Source organism: Silene latifolia, chromosome 8 (genome assembly GCF_048544455.1).
Source record: "Silene latifolia isolate original U9 population chromosome 8, ASM4854445v1, whole genome shotgun sequence".
Lineage (NCBI taxonomy): Eukaryota > Viridiplantae > Streptophyta > Magnoliopsida > Caryophyllales > Caryophyllaceae > Silene > Silene latifolia.
The window spans coordinates 107,108,970-107,135,979 of record NC_133533.1 but is presented as its reverse complement, the minus strand read 5'-3'; the positions used below and the strand labels follow the sequence as shown (position 1 = coordinate 107,135,979).

The 27,010-nt window shown below is 37.6% G+C and overlaps 1 protein-coding gene and 1 long non-coding RNA gene across 5 annotated transcripts; both read right to left on the bottom strand.

Moving 5' to 3' along the window:
* Positions 1–3,067: 3,067 nt before the first annotated feature.
* LOC141595831 (uncharacterized) lies at positions 3,068–4,887 on the bottom strand. Its single transcript, XR_012522306.1, has 3 exons — positions 4,716–4,887; positions 3,430–3,527; positions 3,068–3,155 (listed from the first exon to the last, which is right to left on the bottom strand). It is a non-coding gene; the product is annotated as an uncharacterized LOC141595831 (long non-coding RNA).
* A 12,446-nt stretch (positions 4,888–17,333) lies between these two features.
* LOC141597217 (calmodulin-binding protein 60 B) lies at positions 17,334–26,197 on the bottom strand. Of its 4 annotated transcripts, none has more exons than XM_074417589.1 (10): positions 26,108–26,197; positions 25,299–25,466; positions 24,346–24,421; positions 23,552–23,610; positions 22,819–23,134; positions 22,542–22,725; positions 22,021–22,181; positions 21,714–21,917; positions 20,644–20,887; positions 17,334–18,195 (listed from the first exon to the last, which is right to left on the bottom strand). In XM_074417589.1, the coding sequence occupies exons 2-10, from the start codon at positions 25,424–25,426 to the stop codon at positions 17,645–17,647; spliced, it is 1,923 nt and encodes a 640-aa protein (XP_074273690.1). In that variant the 5' UTR covers positions 25,427–25,466; positions 26,108–26,197; the 3' UTR covers positions 17,334–17,644. The 4 variants fall into 4 exon arrangements, with proteins under 4 accessions (XP_074273690.1, XP_074273692.1, XP_074273693.1 ...); XM_074417591.1 differs by having other exon boundaries at positions 22,542–22,719; XM_074417592.1 differs by having other exon boundaries at positions 22,542–22,719; positions 25,891–26,122.
* Between the last annotated feature and the right edge of the window lie 813 nt (positions 26,198–27,010).

Here is a 27,010-nt window from a genome sequence, read left to right as displayed (position 1 = left end):
CATTGTCTCAAAATGGAAGAAGAAATTGATTCTAGCTTTTGTAGTTCCAGCAGCTATTTATGAACATCCCATCCCTTTTTTCCCTTCTAATTATAATATTATTTGTACTCGTGTTATGGCTACTTACGTCTAATTATTTTGCATTTTGGGTAAATATAATTGATAATAGGATCGATGACGTTCTTAGTGCAATCGATAGGGACCTCTTTTTGCTTTATATAAATCGGTTTTTCTAATTATAATTATAAATTTGTTCCTTATGAAATGGGGTTTTTACTTTATAATTATCGATTTCTGCTTCATATATAACGGTTTATCTAATTATACACTCTCTTGGAAAGTCCATAGCTCATATCTAACTCTAGTTTCCTTCATGTCTAAAATACCTTCCAAGATACGAAAATTACACATAAGACATAACTAAAGCTCTAAAATAACAGTTGGTCTTACTTGTGACGGGTACTATCCATCACAAGTTGAAGACGGATAATAATGGAAGTTAATCTTTGAAATGGTGAAAAATATAGTAAAACGGGAGGTATTTATGAAACAGTCAAAGAGTGAGAAATGAAAGGTTATGAGGAGAGTTTCTCTCCATTTCCTAAAAAGAAATGGAGAGGCCATTTCCTTTCGGTGTTCCAGATCGTATTCTGGTATTATCGAATGACTCAAAATTTATGTGTAAAAATAAAGGGATAATAAGGTTTGGTGGGAAAAATATTATTAAATGTGCAAGAGAGGAAATGGAGAGGAAATGGAGAGAAAGAAATGGAGATGATCCATTTTCGTATTTTAGAGACCGGGGGAATGTAATGAGGACTCTCTCCCTTTCCTAAAAGAAATGGAGGGTCCATTTCTTTTTAATGGACAAGATTTCATTTGGGAACGATCCAACGATTCGGGTTTTATCACGATAAATAAAGGAAAAAGGTAATAAATAGAGAAGTGCAATATAAATTACATTGTGAGAGGGAAATGGACTCTCCATTTCTTTTAGGAAATGGAGAGGATCCATACTCGGGGGAATGTACGTATTCAAGGCACAATAATATTGAAGTAAATTTTAGTTATATTACCCTTACTCTACCTATATTTAGGGAAGGTATAACGTCACTCCGAAATTACTAATGTCTTTCATTATTGTGAGACGGTCAATATACTAACATGCTCTTAGACTTAACTTGTATTGTTGTGTCATTAACAATTAGTATAGTGACAATATCATTTCCATATATTTATCTATTCCATACATTATGATTTTCACATCACACATAATTACGCGCACGAAGAATAACATCTAGAAAAATCGAAAAAATATTAACTCAAAATAAGTACTCTCTTCGTCCCGGTGAGAAATTATTTCCATTTTGGGATATATTAGTGAATAGTTATCTATTTTCATTTTTGGCATATTTTTATGGGCTCTTTTCCAGGCGTGAGTGGAATAATATATTTTGTATGGTCTAAATCACTCGTCTTTATTTCCTTAATTTTTGTGCCAAAAACAATAGATAACTATTAATCGGGACGGAGGGAGTAATTCGTAACATTATCTGCATGAGCTTTCCTCCTCTTATTGTCAGAGAATAATTAGGAGATAACTAATAATTCTTTGTATTATTTAGTCAATATTCTTTGCATTATATTAGGAAGTAAATCTCATGTAATTAGGTAACAATAATCATCTAACCTAGCTCTTCTCTTCTATAAGTAATCTGATTGTATGGCTTGTAAATCATCACTTTCAATAATAATCTACACATTTCACATGATATCGGGAGAAAGCTTTGATCTCCCTACCAAACCCTAAACCAAAATCGTGCTATTCGATCCCCAACATTGTCGGGAAATACTATTCCTAATCAAGCCGAGCCAAATAAGCCACTCGTTTTTGTTAACATTCACACCATCATCAAATTCGATCGATCTAACTACCAACAATCACTAGTAGAAAAACCCCCTACGGTGGCGGTTATAAATGACCTTTTGTGGCGGTTTTTAGAGATTTAGGGTGCGTCGTTTATCGCGGCGTCGTATAAACTTTACGGCGGTTGTAGATGGTTGTACAACCGTCATTATAGCTCTCCTATAGTGGCGGTTCTTATACAAAACCGCCATTATAGACATATATCATACGACGGTTGTTAGACAAGAACCGCCACTGTAACTCATCTATAGTGGCGGTTATTGTAAGAAAACCGCCACCATAGATATTTCAATGAACACTTTAATTATCTATGTGGCGGTTTTTAACTTAAGAACCGCCACCATTGATTTATCTATAGTGGCGGTTTTACTTAAGAACCGTCACTATAGCTCGTGGCGTTTCTAACTTAGAACCGCCGCCATAGATAGGTATTTAAAAAAAAAATTGCTACCTAAATTTCTGTACCAACCTCCCATAAATTTGACACTCCAATATTGAAATGAACAAACAATACATACACAAGAATGCAACCAACTACCCGAAAACTTTCATATCATCCGGCAGAACAATAATGTCCATGTTAAAAAATTTTACATCCAAGTGTATAAATAATCGCATACACATCTTATTTAATAGACTAATCAACATTTACATATACATTTGGTAGCCTACACCCCTTTAACATTCTTTGTCTCATCAATTGACACTCTTACTCTTAAATCTGCAATGATACGGTAAACAAAACCCATAGTAAGAAAATCAAACTAAGCATTATTAAATCAACGTCTAGCGTTGTTGCTAAAAATCAAACAATGAAAAAAAGGGTACCTATATAAATAAATATATATATAAAGAAAGAACAAGATAAAAAGCTCAAAAGTTTGAATTATAGCACCACATACCATATATATTTCATGTCAGAATAAAATGAAAAATGAATGCCTAGTCTCAGACTTGGTTTCTAGCTTTTACTAGAACAACAATGAACTCCACAACTGGAAAAAAATGGACAGATTAGAACAATTAATCGAACAATGCTCACTTGGTAGAATAATATATTAAAACGGAAGGAAAAAGAGTAATTCAAATTCAAATTTTAACAAAAACTTTGATCAAAATATGCAAGAATAAATCTTTCACCATTAGCCATGGACCGTGTTACTCCAAGCACTTGCTCTGATTAAGATAATTGTGCTCGTTGGCCATTCTTATGTTCAATTTACCTGCACTGAAAATGACATTCAAATGATGCTGATAACTACCAAGATCTTTTAGCGAATGACATTAATGTTAGGCTGGATAGTGAAAAAATGGAATATCAAAATAATAAGGTGAGATTTGAGAGTTGACACTTGATACACATTACTAAGAGATAGAGTGTAAACACATGAAAACCAACGACGACTAAATGCTCATGGTCAGAATACTCTATTACACACACGTGAACAAAACTGTAGGCTTAAAATTTATGAAGTAAAGTAAGAAGTGAAGGAAGTAATCACCTGTATGTAGTAATATAGTTCTGAAAACATTGTCCAGGACTTCCATTAATGCTACAGAGAAGTGTAGCAGCTGATGCCACGTGAGTCGGGAAGGCTTCCTGAAACCACAAAAAAGCCTTACAACTCTAATAACCTCTAAATTTGGCATATGCCTATGAACACTGACCACAACACTGACAGTCATAAGGCTATGTAGATAAATCTTTCAACAGGTAATAATATGAATATTCCACCAACTGAAATTTTTCTACTTTCGTTAAAAAAATCCCCTTCTTCGATGGACATTATTCTACGGATAGCAAAAATTGTCACGTAACAAGATTAGTAAAAAGTGATGGCAATTTGAACTTGGAAATAAAGATGTTGAAAAAGGCAAGTACATCGAGATATAGAGCGGGAGGGGCATGCCTATGAACTTAATTGAAATGGATCTCGCATGGTAACAAACCAAATCGACACGAAGGTGGGAAAATATACGACATGGTAGTGGGCTCAAAGACAGATCTCTGTGATAAGAAACCAAATCATCCATGTTCTCATTCAATTCATTGCAAATTCCTTAGATTGGTAAAATTAGTGCCTTAATAGACTGGCTTGAAAGCCTTAATACTTGAAAAAATAATACAAGGCTTCAGGAAGATTCGGTAAAACAAGAGTATACATAAGACAGAATCCATGTCGTCTAGCACAACAAAGATTGTGAACATGCTTAATATAAAAATGGTAACATAAATCAGCAACATAAATCTGGGGAGGGGAGAAATTAAACCAGCAACTAATACTTTTCAGATCTACACAAAAGCACAACCTTCATACAAAAGCCCCAAAAATTTTGTATCAACCCAAAGATACTACAAAGAAGATCGCATTTGCTCGGGGTTCTCTAAATCACGACTCGTTAAGAGCGAATTCTATCCCGTCGTTTGCTAAAAAATACATATTAGCACATATTCTACAAGACCGGATCGTGAACTGGTAAAGACGTATTCACAAACCAATGATTATGTATCTTAGTATTTCCAATATCCATAATTTTTTTCAGTTAGAAGGAAACCAAAAGAAAGGGTCCAAAATTAAATGGTTTCTCATTGAATTTAATCATCCAGTATCTAAACAATGAATTAAAGGGAATTTGCAAAACTTTTTCATCAAGAATTCACAAGGGTTTAATCTTTCTTTGAGGAGGAGGGGAGAGGGGCTAAGCTTCATATGCCATTAAAAAAAACAAAGAATTACTAAACACAAGAATATAGGGGAGGGAAATTCAGATACTGAGAAGGCCGCACCTGATGTTCTGCAGACATCTTATCGAATTCATCAATGCAACATAGTCCACGGTCTGCAAGTACCACATCACCTATAGGAAGCAGATGCTAGCATTCAGAGCAAGCATACTTTGATGTCCAATAAAAATTTGAATAAAAGAATACGAGTCTCAAAGTAGAAGCCATAGACAGTGTTAACACTATTCACGGATTTAAAAATATTGACTTCCTGATTTACTCAATTACATAACGCGATTACATGACTAGTACTTAAGCTTAATGCTGCATCAGATAAACATTTATAAGAGTTTCTGTGGTACAAGAGAATAATACAAACAAAGTCAAAGAAAAATATACTAGATGATCCATCAAAGGAAGCCTTAGCCTTACCTCTCTCATAGTCTCATGTAGTCAATAATTTTCCACAAATGTGTTGGAAAACGGAACCTGCTTTCAGTCAGAGGACATAGCTTAGATAGGAATTTGTTACGATCTAGGACTTAGTTGTCTACCCAAAATAGGAGAGCTTTAACTGTTTAGGTGTATCACGCCAGTCAAAATATGCAAGATTGAAGACTTCGTTATGCAAAATATTACTTGTACTATCTCCCATCCCAGGAAAAACAATTAGAATGAACACTATTACATGGTTAGACGTATTCAATTACTCTTCCAACATACTACATTAGTACCGCAGTTGCTCGGGGTTCTCTAAATCGCGAATCATTGAGCGAATTCTATCCTGTCGTTTGCTGAATATACATGTTAACACATATTTTACAAGACCGGATCGTGAATGGGTAAGGGCGAATTCACAGCGAATCGAGTAACTCGCCAATCAGGATACAAAATCCCCAATTTTAATAACCATAATTCAAAAAAATATTAAATTACAATCTGAAATTTACAATAATTACATAATAAATCAACAAAACACTTCCTAAACTATACTAATTATCATAAAACAACATATAAAACACAAATTAAAAACAAAAATAGCTTTATAAAAGAAGAATACTAACCTTTAAATCAAGGGTAGTGACTGGTAGTGATTTAACGGCTTGGATGGCAGGTGGGTCGATGATAACTGAAAACAAAAGGATGAAATAAAATGGTGATTAATTAGCCGAAATCGATTAAACCATAAAATCGATGAAATAAAGTATGTGACTAACCTAATGACAAGGAGTTTACAGCGGCGTAATGGTGTCGAGGGCGGCTAAAGGAAAGGATGTTTTGGTTGCTGGAGTTGAATTGTGAGGGGATTGTGAGGTTTTGGCGGTTGGAATGAAGAAGACGACGAAGGAATGAACTTCTCAATACTGAGTATAATGTCAAGGGTTTTTCGAGTTTTTTTTTTTTTTTTTTTTTTTTTTTTTTTTTTTGTTTTTTTTGCTATTAAAGTCGGTTTTAATTAAAAACCGACACAAAAACATATTATGGCGGTTTTTTAGCACAAAAATTTGTAACTTTGTATTAACTTTTAGCGTCATTCTTAACGTCGGTTGTTAATAGAACCGTCACAATTGACCTATGGTGGCGTTTCCTATTTCGAACCGCCATAAAAAGCTTATGTTATCACGTCGGTTCTTACTTAAACCGCCACTATAGACCTCCTACATACATCAAAATTTCCTTCCCGCCAATTTATTCGGCTTTTCGCGTCGTTTCTATTAGAACCGCCATGATAGCTGCGTCGTGATAGGGGGGTTTTCTACTAGTGAATGGCGACTACAATTTGAATCGTTATTACAAGGCTATGATCTATCCTCCTTCATTGATGGTACCGCTCCTCCGTCTAAGTTTCTTGCAGAAAAAGACAAGGCTCCCGTCCCCAATCCGGCGTACAACACTTGGTTTTGGCAAGACAAGTTACTTTTAGGTGTCGTGGCAAGCACCCTCACCCCCATCCATCAGCCATATCCTTAACCGATTAACCACCACAAGGGAAGCGTGGGATGCTCTCGCTTCATCTTATGCCCTTCCCTCTCGTGGCCACATCAAACAACTCCGTCATAAACTCAAACACAACGCCAAAGGCACTTCTTCCATCACCGATTATATGAACAAAATCAAGGCAACCATTGATTAACTTGCTCTCCTCGGCACTATCATCTCCCAAGAAGATGTCACGGATCAAATTATTAACGGCTTGGAATCGTCTTATCAAGCCGTCATTGATGCGGTCAACGCTCGTGACACTCCTATAACCTTTCGGGAATTATATGAGAAATTAATTCGTCGTGAACTTACCATCCAACAAACCAACGACTCCACCTCAAACACCGCCTTCACCCACATGGCCCACCTCACCTACACCCGCTCCTCGCCTGCTCCACCCCACTCTACCCCTCGCCAAACCACTCCTCAACCAGCCACTACAACCGTTAACCAGAAGCGCAAAAATCCGTTACGGGGCAAGTGTCAATGATGTCATATTCAAGGGCATACTCTGTCTTACTGCCCCATCTTTAAAGCTCTCTACCCCGACATCCAGGTTCCTCGCTATACTCGTACACCCTCTGCCCAAGACCAAGCCAACCCTACTGTTCTTGAACCTCAACCCATGCTCTCCTCTTGGTTGCTTGCAACTGTGCTTCGCATCACATCACGGCATACCTCGCTAATCTCTCCCTCCATTATCCTTATGATGGAACCAATGAGATCGTGATTGGTGACGATTCTGGTCTCCCTATTTCCATCACCGGTTCGGCCTCTCTTCCTTATTCTTCTTCCTCTTCGTTTCATTTAAAACAAGTTTTACATGTCCCGCAAATGCACAAAAATATAATTTCAGTCTCTAAATTTTGTGCCGATAATAATGTTTATATAAACTTCACTTCTGACTCTTTTGTTGTGAAGGACTTTAATACCGGTGCATCAATCTTCACGGGACCAGCCAAGCACAGGGTATACTACTGGCCGTTGTCGTCATTTCCGCAAGTTCAAACCATTGCCCTCAAAGATACGGATTTTCATCATCGCTTTGGACATCCACATTTATCTGTTTTAAAGCATTGTTTCTTGTTTTAATGCTTAAGACTATTGTTTCCAATAATGAATGCAATACGTGCCATATTTACAAAAGTCACAAGTTACCTTTCGATGTTTCGTCTCTCAATACTCAATTTCCGCCTGCAGTTATTTTTAGTGACTTGTGGACCTCACTAGTTCACTCATTTGATCAATACAAATACTACGTAATTTTTGTTAACCATTTTAGAAAATTTACGTGGTTATTTCCTCTTAAAAAGGAATCCGACACACATCGCATTTTCTTAAATTTTTGTGCCTTTGTTGAGAAACAATTTTCTTGTCTTATACTCACACTTTATTCGAATAATGGTTGTGAATTTGAAAAATTAAAACCCGACCTTGTATCAACCGGGATACAACATCTAACTTCACCGCCACACACCCTCGAACATAATAAAGACGACATCGTCACACCGTAGATACCGGACTTACGCTTCTCTCGCACTCCTCCATGCCCCTAGCCTATTTTTCTCTTGCCTTTCAAACTGCAGTTTATCTCATAAATCGCATGCCCACCCCAAAACTCCATAATCAATCTCCATATTTCCGTCTCTTTCACACGTACCCAAAATACACCAACTTTCATAACTTTGGCAGTGTGTGCTATCCCTGGATCCGTCCCTACACTCACCATAAATTAGACCCTCCCTCTATAACATGTGTGTTCGTTGGATACTCTCAATCACAACATGCATACCTTTGTCTTGATCCCACCACAAACCGTATATACAATTCTCGTCACGTTCGTTTTGTCGAGACCACATATCCCTTTCCACTCCTCTCTGCTGCACAACTCATCCCCAGCACTTCCTACCTACGAATCTTGGTAGTGTCCATTCCCCTGCTCTCTTCTGCCTCACAACCTCTCCAACCCGACACCTCACCCTCCTCGCCACCTCGTACCCCACTTACCTCCCTACGACAACTCCCATGTCCTCCCCAGACGCTCCTGTCATCACCCCTACCTCTCCTCCCACAGCTCCTGTCACATCCCCATATCCCTCACCCTCACTTGAACCACAACCACGTCCACCCCCGCTCATCCCCATGTCATACGATCCTCGAACAACATTTACAAATCCATCGACAAGCTCAACCTTGTTGCCCAACTCACCTCTACCGAACCCAAAACTACCAAACAAGCTCTTATTAACCCAACTTGGAGAGCTTCCATGGAAGCCCGATTCTCCGTGCTTCAAGCCAATGGCAGATGGGAGCTCGTCCCTCCTTCCCCTGATCAAAACATCGTGGGTTGTAAATGGATTTTCTGCACCAAATACAACACCGATGGCACCATTCACAAACATAAAGCTAGACTTGTTGCCAAAGTCTTTCACCAGCGACCTGGCCTTGATTACAATGAAACCTTTAGCCCCGTTATCAAACCTACCACGGTCCGATTGTTGCTAAGTCTTGTCGTCTCCAAGAACTAGCCACTTGGACAACTTGACATTAATGACGCTTTTCTTCAAGGCACTCTCACTAACACGGTCTATATGGCTCATGAACCTCCGAGATTTGCATATCTGTCAACCCGTCTCATGTATGTCATCTTAAAAAGGCCATTTATGGCCTGAAGCAAGCCTCCCGGGCATGGTATAATGAGCTCCGGTCATTCCTTCTTAGCACGGGTTTTACGAATTCTGTCTCTGATACATCCTTATTTATTCTTTATGGATCTTACAACTTGTTTGTCCTTATATACGTTGATGATATTGTTGTTACAGGATCGTGTGCCGCTCGTGTTAACTCATTCATTGCATCCCTTGCTAGTCAGTTCTCATTAAAGGATCTCGGTCCTCTTGCTTATTTTTTGGGTGTTGAAGTACAACCATATTCGCAAGGTCTCTTCCTCAACCAACGTAAGTACACCAGCGATCTCCTTTCTCGAGCCAACATGTCTAAGGCCAAACCAGCCTCCACTCCCATGGATGCTACAACCAAACTCAGTCTCCGTGATAATGCTCCTCATGACAATCCAACTGAGTATCGTGCCCTTGTTGATGGACTCCAATACCTCTCTCTAACACTGTAACACCATCATATATCAAAGTGTCTTACTAAGGACCACCTTAGCATATAAGAGTGCTATCATCTTGGTTGCCCGAGATAGTACGCATCATAGTAACAATAAAGAAACAAACTTAAATAAAAGAATGTGATAAAGTTTACAAGTCTCAAAAACAACTCCAAAAGAACAACTGAACCAAAAGTAATAAGGTAATCCAATGTCGGCTAAAACACGTGACGACTCGGTGATGACAACGCTCATCTATGCCTCGCGAGTTATCCCATCAATCATCAAGAATCATCACCTGCTAAGCCAACTGCTCACCATCCCCGAATGGATCACCACAGTTTTGAAAACATAAAACGGGGTCAGTCAACTGTATAACCAAATCAATATATGCAGCGGAAACAATATAACAATACAACAGTCGATCTTCAACTCCAACAATCATCAATCACTGACTACACACTGAAGTGTGTATCCCTGCCACATTACCCATCGCAACAGGTAACCCACACCGCTAGTGCAGGACCGCAACCTTGCCCACCAAATCCCCGCTCATCGCAACGAGCGATCTCAGCTCCTTAATGTGCACACCCCCTTGTGACGGGAGTCACAAGGGGCGAACATGGGTATGGAACCATCTCCCGACATTAGTTCCACAACAATCATCCAACAACAATACCAACCAACCAATCTCCATCAATTCAAACGATCACATGGCAACAATCAATCATAAATAATCAATTAAATTATACAGCCAACTGAGTAGGAAACCCTACCTTATTTGCAATCCAAACAATCACAGCAGCAAATCAGAAAGGCTCCTCTATGAACTCGTCACCTATACACACATCAATCAATCAAAATCTACCCTAAACCCCCCAATAAATCTGATTAGGGTTTAACAACAATAACACTATGACCATAAAGACAAAAGTATGATGCTTGCCGATGAATCGACGCGAAATAACGATGTAAAAAACCCCCTTAAATCCGGCTTTATCAATGATTAGAGAAGTTGTACGTAGTTTAGGTATTAAAAGAATGATTAGAAAATGATTAAGAACTGATAAGACGTCTCTTTATATACTTCCCCAATCATTATAATCAAAATTGCGGATAAAACCCAGTTAGACCAGCAACTCGACCGAGTAAGCCCAACTCGACCGAGTACCAACATACTCGATCGAGTTCTGACGTTCCAGAACTCAACCTTAACACACCCGGCAGCCAACTCGGCCGAGTAAGCCCTACTCGACCGAGTTACCCATGATCAGAAATCTATGGTATTACAGACACGGCACCAGGCGTGGTTGAACCATCTACGATGAAGAGATCACTGACATCGCCTTCACCGTCAGTAAGCTTTCTCAATATATGCATCAACCAATTCAATGGTGTGTCATTGGTCTGCATTTAAGAGGCTGATTTGTTACCTTGTTGGCACTGTCTCTCATGGTATTGTGATTCATCGTGACTCTCCTCCAAGTCTACACGCTTACACGGACTCCGATTGGGCTGACAATCAGGATGATCTCACTTCAACTGGTGCTTACATTGTTTATCTTGGTCGAACACCCATCTCATGGAGGTCTAATAAGCATTGAACTTACTGTTGCTCGTTCTTTTACGGAAGCAGAATATCGTTCCATAGTCAATGTCACTACCGAACTCACTTGGCTTGGTCATTTACTCACGGGGCTCTGTGTCGTGCTCTCATCTGCTTCCGTGGTCAATTGTGACAACCTTGGTGATACTAACCTCGGTGTTAATCCCGTCTTTCATTCTCAAATGAAACATGTTGCCTTGGACTATCATTTTATTCGGGAAAAAGTTCAATCTCGCTTCGTGCGAGTGGTTCCTAGACGCTCTCACCAAAGCTCTCCCTCATCCTCGCTTTGATATGTTGATGTCCAAGATAGGACTCTCTACTCGGCCGTCCATCTTGCGGGGGGATGTTAGAGAATAATTAGGAGATAACTAATTACTATTTATATTATTTAGTCAATATTCTTTGCATTATACTAGGAAGTAAATCCCTTGTAATTGTAATTAGGTAACAATAATCATCTAACCTACCTCTTCTCTTGTATAAGTAATCTGGCTTATAAATCATCACTTTCAATAATATCAATTTACACATTTCACACTTACTTCTTCCATACGTAAATTATACTCGACTCAGTAAGTGTTAGTAACGCAGTAACGCAATAACGCAAAGGAATAGTGTGAAATTTATTAGTTATGTTCATCCCCTCGAACACATCCACATACATGTTGATATGCACAATTAGTACACAAAAACTAGTGTGTGCTTCGATAAATACTAGGGCACTAAACAAACAAAGCAGTCGTAAGCTGCTCAAACACTAGTTTGGTCTAAAAAAGGTCTAAAAGTGAAGAGAGAGTCACGATGAAAATTATGATTGCCTCTAATAAAAGAGTAAAGATCAAGTTTTATAATACTTTCTTACTTAACTTTTCCGATTTCTTTCCGTTGGAATATAATCTCACATGTGAGTGTTCCACGAGAAAAAAGATTGTATCACTTTATAACCAATGAGGCTATTCCTTTCTATTAACAATTGGTTTTAGGATGATTCTTTCTTGTGTTATTGAGTGGCCTGTCTCTCCTTCATTCGGGTGTGACCCGACCCGTTTACATGTTCTAAACTTTCAAGGAAATTTGTTAATAACTTTCTTATGTGAATAATATTCAATGAAATTTGTTTTAATTTGTTTTAAGTTTTATTGAAGCAATAATTTTAAATAGGATTATATTACAAACGGAATGTAATGACAAATTCATACATAGTAATTTCATGCTTTCCAAAATAAGAAAGTGTCACGAAAATTAACTACAAAAAATTCAATAAAATTACATTACTTGTATACGTGACACAAATATACTTACTTATTGATTAGAATATATTAAAAGACGAAGAAAAAGTATACTATTAACATCCAATTAGTCTTGCTTATAACCGTTGTAAATTATAACAAAGGGGTGTATCAGCCTATCACCTCGAAAAAAAGTGTTGGTTGGGATGAATTTATACCTCCGTTGTAAATTATTCTTATTTACAACGGATGTAAACAAGAATTTGTGATTAACATCCATTTTATGAAAAACTTATTACTCCGTAATTTGTGTGTTCTAGTTTTAGGGGTTGTTTGGTTGATTAAGGAACTTAATTTTCCTAGGAAAATACAATTCATGGGAATTAAGTTCCCTCATCCAATTCAGGTGAATTTCGGAAAAGTGTTTGGTTGCTCATGTAGGAATTAAATTTCACAGGAACTTCCAATGACCAAGGGGGGAGTAAGTAAGCAACTTTCCATATCATGTAGGCATTGGAAGTTTTTGGGAAGTTCTAATTCCTACATTTTCTAAAATTTATGGCAACCAAACAATCCATGTTTTTCAAAATCATGGGATTTCCAATGCCTATTGTTCCGGGTGTAATTCCAGAGCAAGTATTGTTACCACCCGTGGCTTGTAGAATAATGTCTTTGGTTGAACCCCTCTCGCTCCTATCGCCTCTCTCGGCCTTTCCTGCAACAATGAACGAACTGAGGGCTTGGCTTTGTGCCAAGCGTACTCACTCCGACGCCCAAGTCAGTGAACTTAGAGGTATAAGTTGTATACTAATTGGCTAGGAATGTATTGTAGAGAGATAAGGGAGATATTACCAGATGAATAGTGTATTTTAGGTTAAGTTGTGGGATCCTTTCCTCAATGAAGGTTGAGGAGTATTTATAGGCTTTCACCTTTTGTCGCGTAGTGGCCAAGTGGCCAAGTGGCTTATCAGGTGGAAAGACCGTTCTACCCTCGGCCGATGGACCTACGGCAGGCCGGCAGAGGGTCTTGGATGTGAGTACGCGGACATGTGCCCCGGCTGGCGGGTTGCCATGCCGAGACCTGGCTAGCGGGCCGATGGGCTGCATCGGCTAGGCGGTCTAAGTCGTTGACTTGCTGTGGATATCTTTGTCCTTGCTCAGTGTGTTGACTTGGTCAGCGGTGCAGAATATGCCCCATCACCTATGTTTTCTAAGTGACAATCAAACGACCCATTAATATATGAATGTGGAGGTTTCACATACTTTTAAGTTTACTTTTCTCCATTGCATTAAAATATTTTCGTAGCCAAAATACATTAAGAAAAATGCTGAAAATTTGTGAAAATAAGTTGAGCTTATAGAGTTATAGGATTATACTATGTATATATTATTACACAAAATCTCATTGAAGACGGCACGTATCCGTCACTTTGAAGTGACGGATACCATTTCCTCTCACAAATGACCCAAATAGAGGAGAGAGTGAAGCACATGAGGGTGCCCCCACCTTGTCCCCCCTGTCCGTTTTGTGAGTGGCATTACCCGTCACTTGCTCCGACCCGTCTTCAGCAAGACTAACTGTTATTATTAATCGAGTTTTAAGTACGACTAGTTAAATCAACCCAAGTTGAGTGACTATCATTCATACAATTATATGGGAAATTGACAATATGTTATGTCTAGGTAAAGAAGTTTAGTTTTTATATTTATGTATTTAACAAATCTCCTAGAAACATTTAAAAACTCAAATGGACTGTTTGATTGAGTATGATTCTTGCATCCTTATTTATCAACAAAGATCAGATGAAGAAATTCATGGTGTACATCAATTATTAAACGTAAACAATTGTAAACAAGTATAGGCATTAGCCGACAGTAGTGGGTCCAAAAATTGCCATGACTAAAGCCGACAAAGACTCATGATATACCCTTCAATTTGATTCTAATTTAATTAAATTAGTTTTCATCTTTGAAACATTCATGCTAAGCTAATTTATCTAAATGTCATCTACTCATCTTCCTCCCACTTTCAATCCTATAATAGGTTATCGAGAACAAGAGTTAGCTTAAGTGATAAAAGCTCTCTTATCTCAATTATGAATATTGGAGTTCGATTCTCATCCGCGACATAGCCGCTTATATGAACCCAAAAAAAAGAAAAAAAAATCCTATAATAGGTTATTCCAATCAACTGCTAATAAAATTTCATTAAAAATATGCATGTACGTAATTTTTTGTCGGTTTTTTCTTTTACTTTTGATATTATTAACTGTGGAATCTATTATTACTATTGTAGACGTGTACAGTATAAGGACTAAGGTTTCCCCTCGAGTCACTTTTGGCCCGGTCCGCATGCAGCCTAGCCCAACCCGCCCCCTATCCAGGCCGTTCCGGGTCCCGGATATTAAACCCGAACCGCCCTCAACCTGGAACTGCCCTAAGCTCGCCTTAAGCCCGCTGCTTAGGTCACTTTTCGCCTGAGTCGGTTCCAGGTCCCCCTAGCCCGATCCTCCCCCAAACCAGCTCGGCTCGGTCCGCCCGTTTCACCACCCTAACGTGGAGTATATTCTAAAACACGTATTTTGAAAATTTTCGAATTACTTTTATTATCAAATCATAACCATTTAATAATATTGACTTGAAAATAATATTATTATCAAGCTATTTTACAAGACTTTTTTCAATATTTTAATTGATCATTTGTCTCCAATTATTTCCATTTTTGGAACCCTAAAAACTATCCAATATGTCTTTCTTCCTTACCTCATTGCTTCCATTATAAATTGCATGCATTCCTCTCATAATCTCATCCTCATTAATCACAACCACTACTTCACTATCCCTTAGCTTAATCATTCCAAACAACATACATAGCCCCATCCTTAATTAATATCATCCATCTTGTACGTTACCATACATGGAGTTTGAGCTTAACACTTCTCTTTATCTAAGCACTTCATCAACTACATCATCCAATAATAATGAATTTATCAACCTTAACCTTGTTTTAGATCGTTCATCCTCATCCTCATCATCATCCTCGACCAGGACTCCTTTAGAGTCGAGAGTGTTCTCTTGCACTTATTGCAAGAGAAAGTTCTTTAGTTCTCAAGCTTTAGGAGGCCATCAAAATGCACACAAAGTCGAGCGGACCTTGGCTAAGAAGAGTCGAGAGCAACTTCGTGCGATTACTAAGCCTCACTCGAGCCATGCTGGTTCGAGTGAGGACGATCAAGAGATTGAACACCTCGATTTGTCTCTGAGGCTCTAAATATTTTGGTGCATGAGTGAAAGTCATGAGTATGTTAGTGAGTACCTTAGCATGGAAGATCTATTATCCTGAGCTTCGTTAATGTTGTGGACAAAGTAAGCTTCAGCTTAATTAGTTGGTAAAGTCATGAGATCGGGTGATGTTCATGACATGGGTTCAAATCCAGTCAGCATCAAAATCGCCTTTGTGGCTCCGTTCAGACCAAAAAAATAACATTGCTCAAATGTTTATTATTCTAGAGATGCCATAATATAGATGTGCAAATATATGTGCACCAATCATATACAAAAAAAAAATATTTATTTATCCATCACTTATATTCTCTGTCCTTGAGTTCAGTAACATTGTTTTGCTATTCTCTCAAATATGGTATGAAAATTATAATTGTGATAAATATGAGATGTTAACATTACTCATATTTGGAAAATACAAATTGTAAATGAAAATAATTTACAACGAGAGTATAAAACGAAACAATATAAATGACATGGAGGCAATAATTTAAAAGTATATTAGACGGCTACGTCCATGTCATTTTACCAACTAAGGTAAAAATAATGCAATGTAATAATATTCATATTTAACTTATCTAGAGAAACTAGTTTTAATCTTATAATTTTAAATCAGTTGTATTTTATATGTTGAATTAGTTATACTCTGTATTTATTAGTATTAACATCGTCGCCTGATCATTAAAGTAAAATTTCACCATGACAACGATGAAGCAATGAAGGCGAGGGTGACAGGTGCGCCAATGAGGAAAAGGAGGAAAAACTCCGACTGGAAATATACGGGAGAGGGATCAGTGTCGACAATGATAAATGATGTGACAGGTCCCATGCTCGACAATATTCGCAAGCGAGCAGAGAGGGCAAAGCGGAGAGAGGAGGATTCAGATGGATCACATCTCAACTATCCAATCTCTCAAGAGTTGTTGGTTTGGAGTTTGGACATTGAATCTGTTCATACTACTTGAAGACAGCAGACATAAGATTGTCTATTTGTAATGTTGATTGTGCAAATGAGTGGATAGATAGATCTGCTTCTGTAAAGTATGATTGTGCATTTCTCAAACATGTCGGATCCGTTTTCGTGTCACCAATTGACAGACCACCAAACCTGATACGGAGTACATGTTTTTCTTCTCCTACGTAACCCCTGCTGAACTTGTCTAACCATCCATTTCGACCAACTTAACCCGTATAGCTCATTAGTCATTTTACATAAGGTTACGAATCCTTTATACTGGCATTTTAGCAGTGTTCGACATATGCGAAATTTGTTTTCCTTGGATGGTTAGCTTAGAAGTTCCTACCACGGTTCATAGAGTCAAGAACCTGAACAACCAGCAAATTCATATTCATCCGCCCCGTTCCACTACGACTTGTTGACGGATACACAGAAAACCAACATATGAATATCATCCCTCCGTGATTATACGTACTAAACTCACAGATATCTGTTAATCCGTAAATTCATGAGAGAAAACGGAAGAATGCATTCAGAAAAGAAGGGAATACAGGGTGAGAATATCAGGTTTTCAGCTAGAATTTCTCCCTAGATCTCAAGGCTACATAAAAATAGTGCTCTGCTATCATGAGTGATTCAAGGGAAGGAGGGAAAGGATTTTAGAAATAACAGGTTTCTGAAATACAATACACTGCACAGGAGAGACTGTACAAAAACAAAATAAAATAAAATAAAATCGTCTCTATATGTCCGCTAACTCACAGTGATAAACAGGAAAGGCCAGGCCTGAATGGAGCTTACACTCAGAAGTACGTCAACTCAGTCATCCAACTCAACAAGTTGAGCACGCCTCTCGGCCGCTTTTTTCCTGATAAAAAATCCCCACCTCATGGCCGCCTTGATCTTCAGCCAACCAACAACTGCTTTACCAGGGCGTGCCCGATCCTCCTCATAAGTATTACCGTATGTAGAAGGTGTCGGAATGAAGAAATTGTCTTCAGGCATAGTCCCATGACCTCCCATACTGAAGATTCTCAGAAGTTGCTGCATATCATCACTCTCAAGCAACTCATGACTTCTATTACGAATATCGTCCTCGGTAAACGGGTTTTGCGACCAATCATCGTAAGGGTTGATATTGGGTGGTTGTGATGGTTGCATGAGTTGAAACCCGGAAGAAGAGGGCTGGGGAGGTCCGAGGGCTAACCCTCCTTCCCTGTTATTGCTTACAGGGAGAAGAGGATGATGTGTATTGCCGAGGAGTTCTTGCTGGGAGAACGAGGTTTGGTCAAACTGATTTTGTGGGTTGGAATTCATATGGTGTGACTGATTAGCGAATCTTCCGGCTAGATTATCATTGTAACCTGAAGCTGAAAATCAAATGCATTGTTAGGAACTTAAGAGTGCAATGACGCAAAAGGCTATTTACCAATTTTAACAAGCAGAATATTTATGCGAGCGTCAAGATACCAATCATTCGATGCAATTCTCGATGTATAGTTCACTTGGGACCTTGGAAACAACCTATATGTGTTGTTAACACTAGGGTAAGGTTCCATACACGAAAGTACGAAATCCCTTTACTGTTTCGTTTGCAGAAGCCCTCTAGACTTAAAGGTAGTGGTGTTAAAATAGCATCAAAATGAAACCAATTAAAACGAGTTTCGCCATCAGCCAAGACAAACATCTCCTTTTCTTTCCTCAGCTTTACCATTGGTCAATTCATCTTACAAGATCACATATTTGCCGAGTGCATAGGCTTAATACTATGACATTCAACTATGAAATCTTATTCTATCTGACCATTTAATGAAGAGTTACTTTTTAACTCCCGACATTTTATATTTCTCATTTAAAAAATTCCTACCTTGGTAAAACAAATTTCAAAACTCCCAACTTTTACGAACATTATTTTCAAATCTCCAACAAAAACCCATTTTCACCAAAATAAATGACATTTTCCAGCAAATAAGAATCATAAATGGTCGTTCCCTCGTATCAAGACAAAAAAAAACTACTTTACATCAGGGTTACCGGATTCGCAATTCGTTCAATTCGCTTTCTTAATTCTAATTCGCGATTCGCTCAATTTAGCGAATTCAATTCGGTGGCGAATTACATTATTTTAAAATTCGGTAATTCGTCGAATCCAATTCGCAAAAGGATTATCCATTTATATCAACAAAGCTAAAAAAAAATCATCTTCCTGTCAGAAATCAAAATCAAATTAAAGCTAAATCTACAATAGTGAATCAAATCATTGTGCTTGGCTTCAAAGTTCAAACTTCAAAATAACAAGGTATCTTGTCTATATTTCAATTTTTCCTGATTTTTTTTTGTTTTTAGCATAATCATATAATTCGCTCATCTCAGCGAATTGGGACGAATTAAGATGAAAATGAATTGCGAATTAATTCGTTCGAATTAATTCGCAATTCGGATGGGGACGAGCGAATTAGGTAACCCTGCTTTACATGATCGATATTCGTCAAAAAAATGTCTTATTTGGACTAAAAAGTAGCTTTGGATAGCAGATTTGAAGTAAATGTTTAGAAAATGTACGTGTCTTTTTTAAGGAAAAAAAATAGAAAAGGTGGCAGGAAATTATCAATAGATTCTTTAACCAAAAAAATACACAAATAGTAACACCCCTTCACACTTCTTTTGGTTCCAAATCCAAGTTGTCGCAGAAAACTGTATCTAACCCCGTTTTCAGCAAAATTAGCTGATTGGAAACTGACAAAGGGAGGCAGTTGGAGGAGAGGCATGAACTGCGGTCAGGGTTAGGGCAGCGTTGCTGGTAGACAGGTAGAGTTAAGCTGTTAGGGTAGGGGAAGGTTGTGGCCGCACTGGCCGGATGTGGATGATGATCGCAGTGGGGGGGTAATGTTGATTGTCGATACAAGTGTATCTTGTGGCTCTCAATAGCCCCTACCCGTGTCTATTTACATTCCATTTAGGGCCTTCATTTTTTTTAGTGGAATAAATAAATAAATTTTGTGTTGACTGAATAAGAATAGACACTTGATTCATGATTCACTAAAAATTAGGAAGGGAGTTCCACAGTGAAGAGTAGATGTCTGGGAGTGATAGAGACACTTGATTCACATAAACCCTTTGGCTAGGGGATTTTGGAGGGAAAGGGAGGGGAGGGATTTGGAGGGCAACTATCTCCTTTGTTTGGATGGCAAAATTGAGATAGAAGCGTTTGGAGGCGAGGGAAAATGGATCCCTCCAATTCCCTCTTCTAAGCCAAATTATTTCCCCTTTAGCCAAGGAAAGATTTGGAGTTCCTCTCTCCCTTCCCCTCCCTTTCTTACCTTCCCTTTTGCTTCTCTCTTTCCCCCTCCCCTCCCCTTCCCACCATTTTTTGTATCCAAACAAGGCCTAAGAGTGTGTTTGCATACATTATTGAGAAGGAAAGGAAGGGGAGCGGGATAGGGGTAAAGAAAAAGGAGGGATGTGAAGGGGAAGGGGAATGGGAATGGAGTAGGTCTGTTTCGTTGCAATTTCCCTCCAAATCTTTCCTATGTTAAGAGGGGTTATGATTTGCCTTGGAGGAGGGCAAATTGATCCCTCCATTTACTTCCCTCTTCATTTCCATCCTACCTTATTTGCTAAACAAACAAGGGAGATTGTATCCGTCTTTCTCCCTCCCCTCCCTTTCCCACTAAACCCTTCCATGCAAATAAGGCCTAAATCATCAAGAACTACTCTTATTTGTCAATTTAGAATGTATTATTTTCCGTATCAACACATACTCCAAAAACTTATTTTCAGCTCTGCAATTCAATTAAAAAATTAAAATAAACAATTACCTGGAGGTGCAGCAACACTATTCTCCACCAACTGCTGCTCAGCAAGGGCTGGAACGGGCAACCGGGAAAGAGACAACTGATTATCCATTACGGCATTCGGATAGCCTATAGAATTCATTGGAACTTCATTCTGAGATGAACGTGTCCTTCGAGTTTGCTTGGAATTTATAAGGGCCTTGCCATCATACTCTATGACCTGATGCCAGTTGTCATACGCTTTCTTCACAAGAGTATCAACATAAACCTGGATGTAAATTAGCCCCGTTAAAATTCATGTACAATGGCACGAGTGCTTCAATTCATCAGGCTCCAGGTGTTCCACACATGACTCTTATCCTACTAAAAAATTCCACCTCCGTCCAACTTTTTTGTCCATTTGACTTTTGATGTCCACTAATGTTCCCTTTAACCATTAATTTTTCCAAAACATACATAAAGACAAGGTAAAATATGCATTTATCCTAACCATTATATCTTACTGTTTTCAAAAGCTTATATCTGTTGTGAATGTGACAACATCAATCACATCATTTAACCACCAAGTCAAATGAGGTTGATATAAATAGGTAGAGGGAATAATCGATATATACTCCCTCCGTCTTATGACAAGGTTCACATCCCTATTGGTATAGAATTCAATACGAAGTTATGAGGTCATATGCAAGTGGGAACTAAATAATGATGGGTAGGCAAGTGGAACAAATTGAGCGATATTTCTTGTAAAATAGTGAGAAAGGGTATGCAAGTAGACATAAAAGAGTGACATATCTTGTAAGTATAAAGTGTTTCATTAAGATAGAGCTGTCCAACAAATTACTTGAAAAGGAATAAAGCAAAGTCTGGAACCTTATTACGAGACTGCACAAGATAGTGTCAACCTGATTGTGAGACACAGCGACTATTTAGGAGAGTTTATGCCAATTTTTAAATTGTACGAGTACAAAAAATGTCGAGACTATCTAGGTTTAGTCAACTTCTCTATCACAGGTATCACCTTGTGCCTCCAGTCTATAGTGTAACAAATAAATCTGCAGGAGAGACGGTAATAATTTTGAAAGAGGTAGACAAACCTTCTGGCTCTCAGTTAGAGTATCAGCAGTAAGATATTGGTCTCCAGCAATGAGGCCACTTAGTTCATATATATTGTTGAATGCCACACCAACATTTCTGGTATCATCGGAATAGTAAACATACAGTTTCCCGCTAAGAACACATGTCTTTGCATGCTCCATGAGAGCCTCCCACATCCTATTAGACATGCCACTTCCAAGAATCTAAGAAAATGAAAACATTATATCAGAAAAAAGCAACTATATGATGGATAGAAGATTCAAGTACGACAAATAATAACATCAAGCATCACAAGAATATACTGACATTTCTTAGTTTTTGTGAATCTTTAACAGCAAGACGAAGAAAATCTTCCACGACATAAATTCCAGCAGTATTCAGCCTCTTGTGGAAAGATCCATCTTTCCCAATCTTCTCCAATCTCCACACTTCATCAGTCAATGCTGGCGGATAGTGCTTCTTGTATACTGAAAAGGAAAAGAAGAAAGTGTAGATTGTAATACTACCTTGACGGCTCGACCTCATATTTATTGTCCACAATTTACTATGGTGGTCAACTGGTGTCAACTTTGACCATTAATTTCTCCAAACTTATGTAGAGATACAATGGAAAAAATTTCAAGTTTGATTAATTTATCCAAACAACTATTTCCCCATGTCATCATTTGAAAAAAGTGTAAATATTGGACATTTGTGGTAAAATTATCAGTTAAAAGCGACATCCTTTTGATCAAATGGGGACAATATAAAGGGAGGGAGGGAGTGTTCACCATTAAGTTAACAAAAAAAAAAGCATGCAAAAAGAGTTATGACATTAACACACATACATTCCCCTCTGTGATCCTTGACAGTGAAGGCTTCTGTTTTTGCCTCCCGTATACGCACACCTTCACAATATCCCGGGGCCACCTTCAACCCCAGCCTAAACTTCCTGCTTCTTATCCAACTTGAATTATCAGTAAATGTAAGTTCACCAAGTGTCCCTACGCCCTCTTTAAGAGTCACCTGCAACTACGAAAGATGTCTAAGGTTCGAATCCTCCCATCCCCAGATATTGTAGTGCCCTTGTGGCTCATTTGATACCAAAAAAAAAAAAAGAGTCACCTGCAACTCCCCAGTTAAAAGTGGTCTTTTCCCTTCACGTTCTTTGACTACGTGGCTTTCAAACTCTTCCTGAGACCAATCTTCATCATCTTCGTTGTTAAAATCACCTTCAAGAACGACAACATCAAGCTTTATGGAGGACTCAGGACCAGATGTGACCACATGACCTGTAGTGGCATCGATTAATACAACATGGATGGTAGCACCCTGTTCTCCTTCAACTTTGCCTCCAGTAAACAAAGGGAGTGATAATTTGGATTTAAACTGCAGCTGCAAGTTCCTTCCATCTGAGCCTTCAATTCGCTTTGGTGAAGCCCTGATATTTAGTGCAAATAGAATATTACTCCTTGTATTTCCTCTTTTGTTAGGATAGCAACGCACAGTTAATAGAGCAGCGATCTTGAGGACAAATAACTTGAAATGTAAGTACACGTCATGTAAATATGATGTGCACTCGAAGTAACAGATCAGAAAACAGTGATCTCAAAAATCATAAATGTTATCCAAAAGAAGGATATGAATTTTTTTTTTTTTTTTTTTGTAGAGTTGTAGAGAGTTATGCAACAAGGAGTCTTCCAAGTAAAAGGGCGCAAAAAACTCTATTAGATCTAAAAGATGACAGCCAATATGCCAAAAACTTCTAGAATTGGAAAATATGTACATTAACTTTAAGAATCCAACATATGTACATTAAATTAAAGAATCCAACAGTAACTACACAAATATAGCTTACCTCCCATTAATTCTCGAGGGGCCTAGCCGTGCCAGAGCCCTCTCCACTTCTTCACTCACCTATATTATATAAACATGCAAGCCAGTCATTTAACTATTATTCACTGATGAACAATGAGAACTAATCAAAACAAATCATGCCAAAACAGATGTCCTTTGAAAGGCGAAAAATATAGAACTACATAGATAAATCTTCCTCCATAATTACTACGATACACACAGCAATGACAGCATAGTATAAAAGGATATCTATAAACCGACAACTCATAACTAGATACCATCTATTACAAATAAAATGTCATATACAGCAATGATCCTACCCTCTTCTTGAAGAAATGATCCCTTTCTTTACTCTCCCTCTTAAGGAGTTAGAAGAAAAGGGTACAGTTGGTAATGAAATAATTCACACAAAGCTCCGAGATACAATAGTAAGTAGACAAAGAGAGAAACGGCCAAATTGGAAGAGGAATATGAAAATATCAACTGCTAAAATGCACACAGAAAGATAATAACTAAACATAAACATCAATCCACTTACAAAGGGGTACACATTTCAGAAGGTGTAAATAAAACAATTAAGAAACCACATGTGTCACTTGTAGCCAGCTGCGCAAATCGACATTTTGAGCTATATAAGATTTGTATCTATGTCTATAGTAAGAACTTGTGAAAAGAAATAAATTTCACGCAGGAGCAATAAATGTGCCCGGCTAGACAGATGACCAAAATGATATTTTGAGTTGTAAGACAAAATTCATGCATGAACATATCATCTGGACTAGTCATTTATTTTACCACTCTACGAAGTATAGGTTCCAATGACGAGCAAAGTTTCTGCAAGCTGTCCACCTTCAAAGCTTCAACAATCACACTGCAAAAACACGAATTTTTAGGAATAGAAATAGCAAGTGCATGTTTGAAACAATTGTCCAATTCTAAACAAGAAAAGGTTCATCATCAAACATAAGCAAGATATTAACCAGATAAGCAGAGTTTCGATTTTTGACATACAGAATCAGATATACAACAGCAACATTACCATAGTGCCTCAATGGTTCCCGCATGTGGCAGGATAAGGGGGTTGGATGTACGCAACCTCTCTGTTGTAGTGTTGTGCTAGAAAAACAGAGAAGTTGTTGCCAAATGAACCCACGATGAACCAAAGCTATGAAATTGAGAATGGGGATAAAATCACTATATATAGATAAAAAATCATAGCTCAGCCGACTTCTGAAGTACATCATAGTCAGCGAAAGACGAAAATAATAAATACAGTTACTCCAGATGAAGAGGCGACCGGTATTATGACAAAGATACAATATGATTTCAAATACTTGCTAAAAGCCAAAGCCTCATTCAAGTATACAACAATCAAATAAGCTCATTAAGAGCATTCAGAATGAATTATGGTACGCATTCATCAATAGGCCATTCCAGAACATCACAGATCCTACACCAATGTAACCACTCATCTCAAAAAGCAAGTGCCTTTCATTGACCCTATATCCACCTGTGAATTCATATCAACCAAATACAAGAAATCATCATAAAAAGCACATGGCCGAAACTCAAAAGGAAAACACTATTGTCATACAACACCATATTGCTTATTATCAGAAACACAATACAACACTAACTTGCAATAGAATCATCAAATTTCAAGCTTTCTGCCTAACTTTAACACAAATACAGCTGCGCAATTTAACATGGAGAGAATTGAATCATTATTGAAACAGCCAAAGAGTTACCTGGCTAAAGCGGGCCGTTTTCGCTCAGGCTGTTCATCAGCACCATCACCATTACTACCACTATCATCCAAGCTCCGTTTTCCTCTCATACTATTGGATCTCTCCATGGCTCTTGTTTGCCTCTGCATTTTTCTCTACCAGTTTCACCCACCAACAAGATTCACAGATCTAAACCAACAAACAAAACCCTCATTATTCTCAATTTTTCAATTGAAAAATTAACCCAATTCAAGCTCCACCAAAGATCAATAACTACCCAGATAACATTAAAAACTTACACACAAGCAATTATAATAAAATAATCAATTCAATTCAACCTTCACCAACTTTTCCCCAAAATTAAAACAATCAACTTCAAATTTCACCTAAAATTGAAGATCCAGAACAAAATTCCATCAATAGAAACCTAAACACAATTAATTAGCTCATATAACAGCTAAATAAACACCAAAAAGATGCAATCTTTGATCAAATTTCCCCAAAATAAAACCGACCCACTTAAAAATTCACCAAAATAAACATACCCAGATGGAAAAAATAACAAAAACACAACATTAATTTAATAATACCATAAATGAAAAAGAACAGTTACCAGAAAATGAAGAACCCTAATTAACTCAGCAACAAAATAACCCCAACAACAAATTATAATTAATTAAAAATATAATAAAAGTAGTGATCAAAGTAATAATCAAAAGAAATTGAAGATTTAGATAAGAATTAAAGAGAGTTTATGTGATTGAATTTGAGTTATAATTGTAGTGGACTTTGACTAATAACACTATGAGTACTCCTAAACAGTTGCTTACCAGTAAACGTTTGTTATTGGTTTTTGTTCGGAGTTGGTCATTCTTTTATTTGGCTGCTGCGTTGTGTCTCACAGATTGTCTCATGTCCATATATAAATATCCATCTATCAGATACGAAGTACTTCGTATTAATTTATACACAAATATTGTTTAAGACGGGTATTATCTGTTTTATGCTTTAGATGGGTTAAGGATAATACCACTTATATATAATACTCCCTTTTATTCACCATTTTCTTCCCATTTCCTTTTTGCACAAGAAATAAGAAATTGAATTTGAACCACATAAACACACTACCCCACATGCTATTGAATTTGCACCACAGAAGTCAACCCAAAAAATGAAATAGGGAAGAAAACGTGAATAATCCGTAAAAAGAAATACGGAAGAAAATGTTGAATAGGAGGGAGTATAAATTAAGGGAAATGATAAATACAACCCACCGTGGTGGGTTGTATTTAAGCCCTTCTATATTTGCCATTAATTTAGAAATTAGAGAGTAATTACACTTAAATCAATGCAATTAATGTATATATTAACTATTTATTTTCTCTTTTAGTTACTTAAATACAACCCCAATGGGTTGTATTTATCATAACTCATAAATATATTGTTATTTTTCTTATATATTTATATACAAGTGGTATCTCAGCCCGTCGTCAAACTTAAAACGAATAGTATTGTCTAAAGGGAATTTACCCTAATTTCTGATATTATGGGAGAATTAAATTAAGTATACTTTTGCAAGTTGGTACCAAAAGTATCTGTTTCCCTATTGGTTGTTTGGAGCCTTTTTTAAGTTGAATCTTCTTTAGCCTTAGGTTTTGTTTTGTTAATGTGGTGTTTAGTTTTGGATATGTTTGTGTACTTTCGGTTTATGTTTGAATTTTGATGTTCATCAA

Bases quoted from the DNA above. Each gene is read 5' to 3' on its own strand.
- LOC141597217 (XM_074417589.1), bottom strand. From the start codon at position 25,426: ATGCAGAGGCAAACAAGAGCCATGGAGAGATCCAATAGTATGAGAGGA. The intron at 23,611-24,345 runs GTAAAATAAATG...TATATAATATAG, and splicing joins AACCTATACTTCGTAGAGTG to GTGAGTGAAGAAGTGGAGAG. The intron at 21,918-22,020 runs GTCAGTATATTC...TCATTTTCTTAG, and splicing joins ATTCACAAAAACTAAGAAAT to ATTCTTGGAAGTGGCATGTC.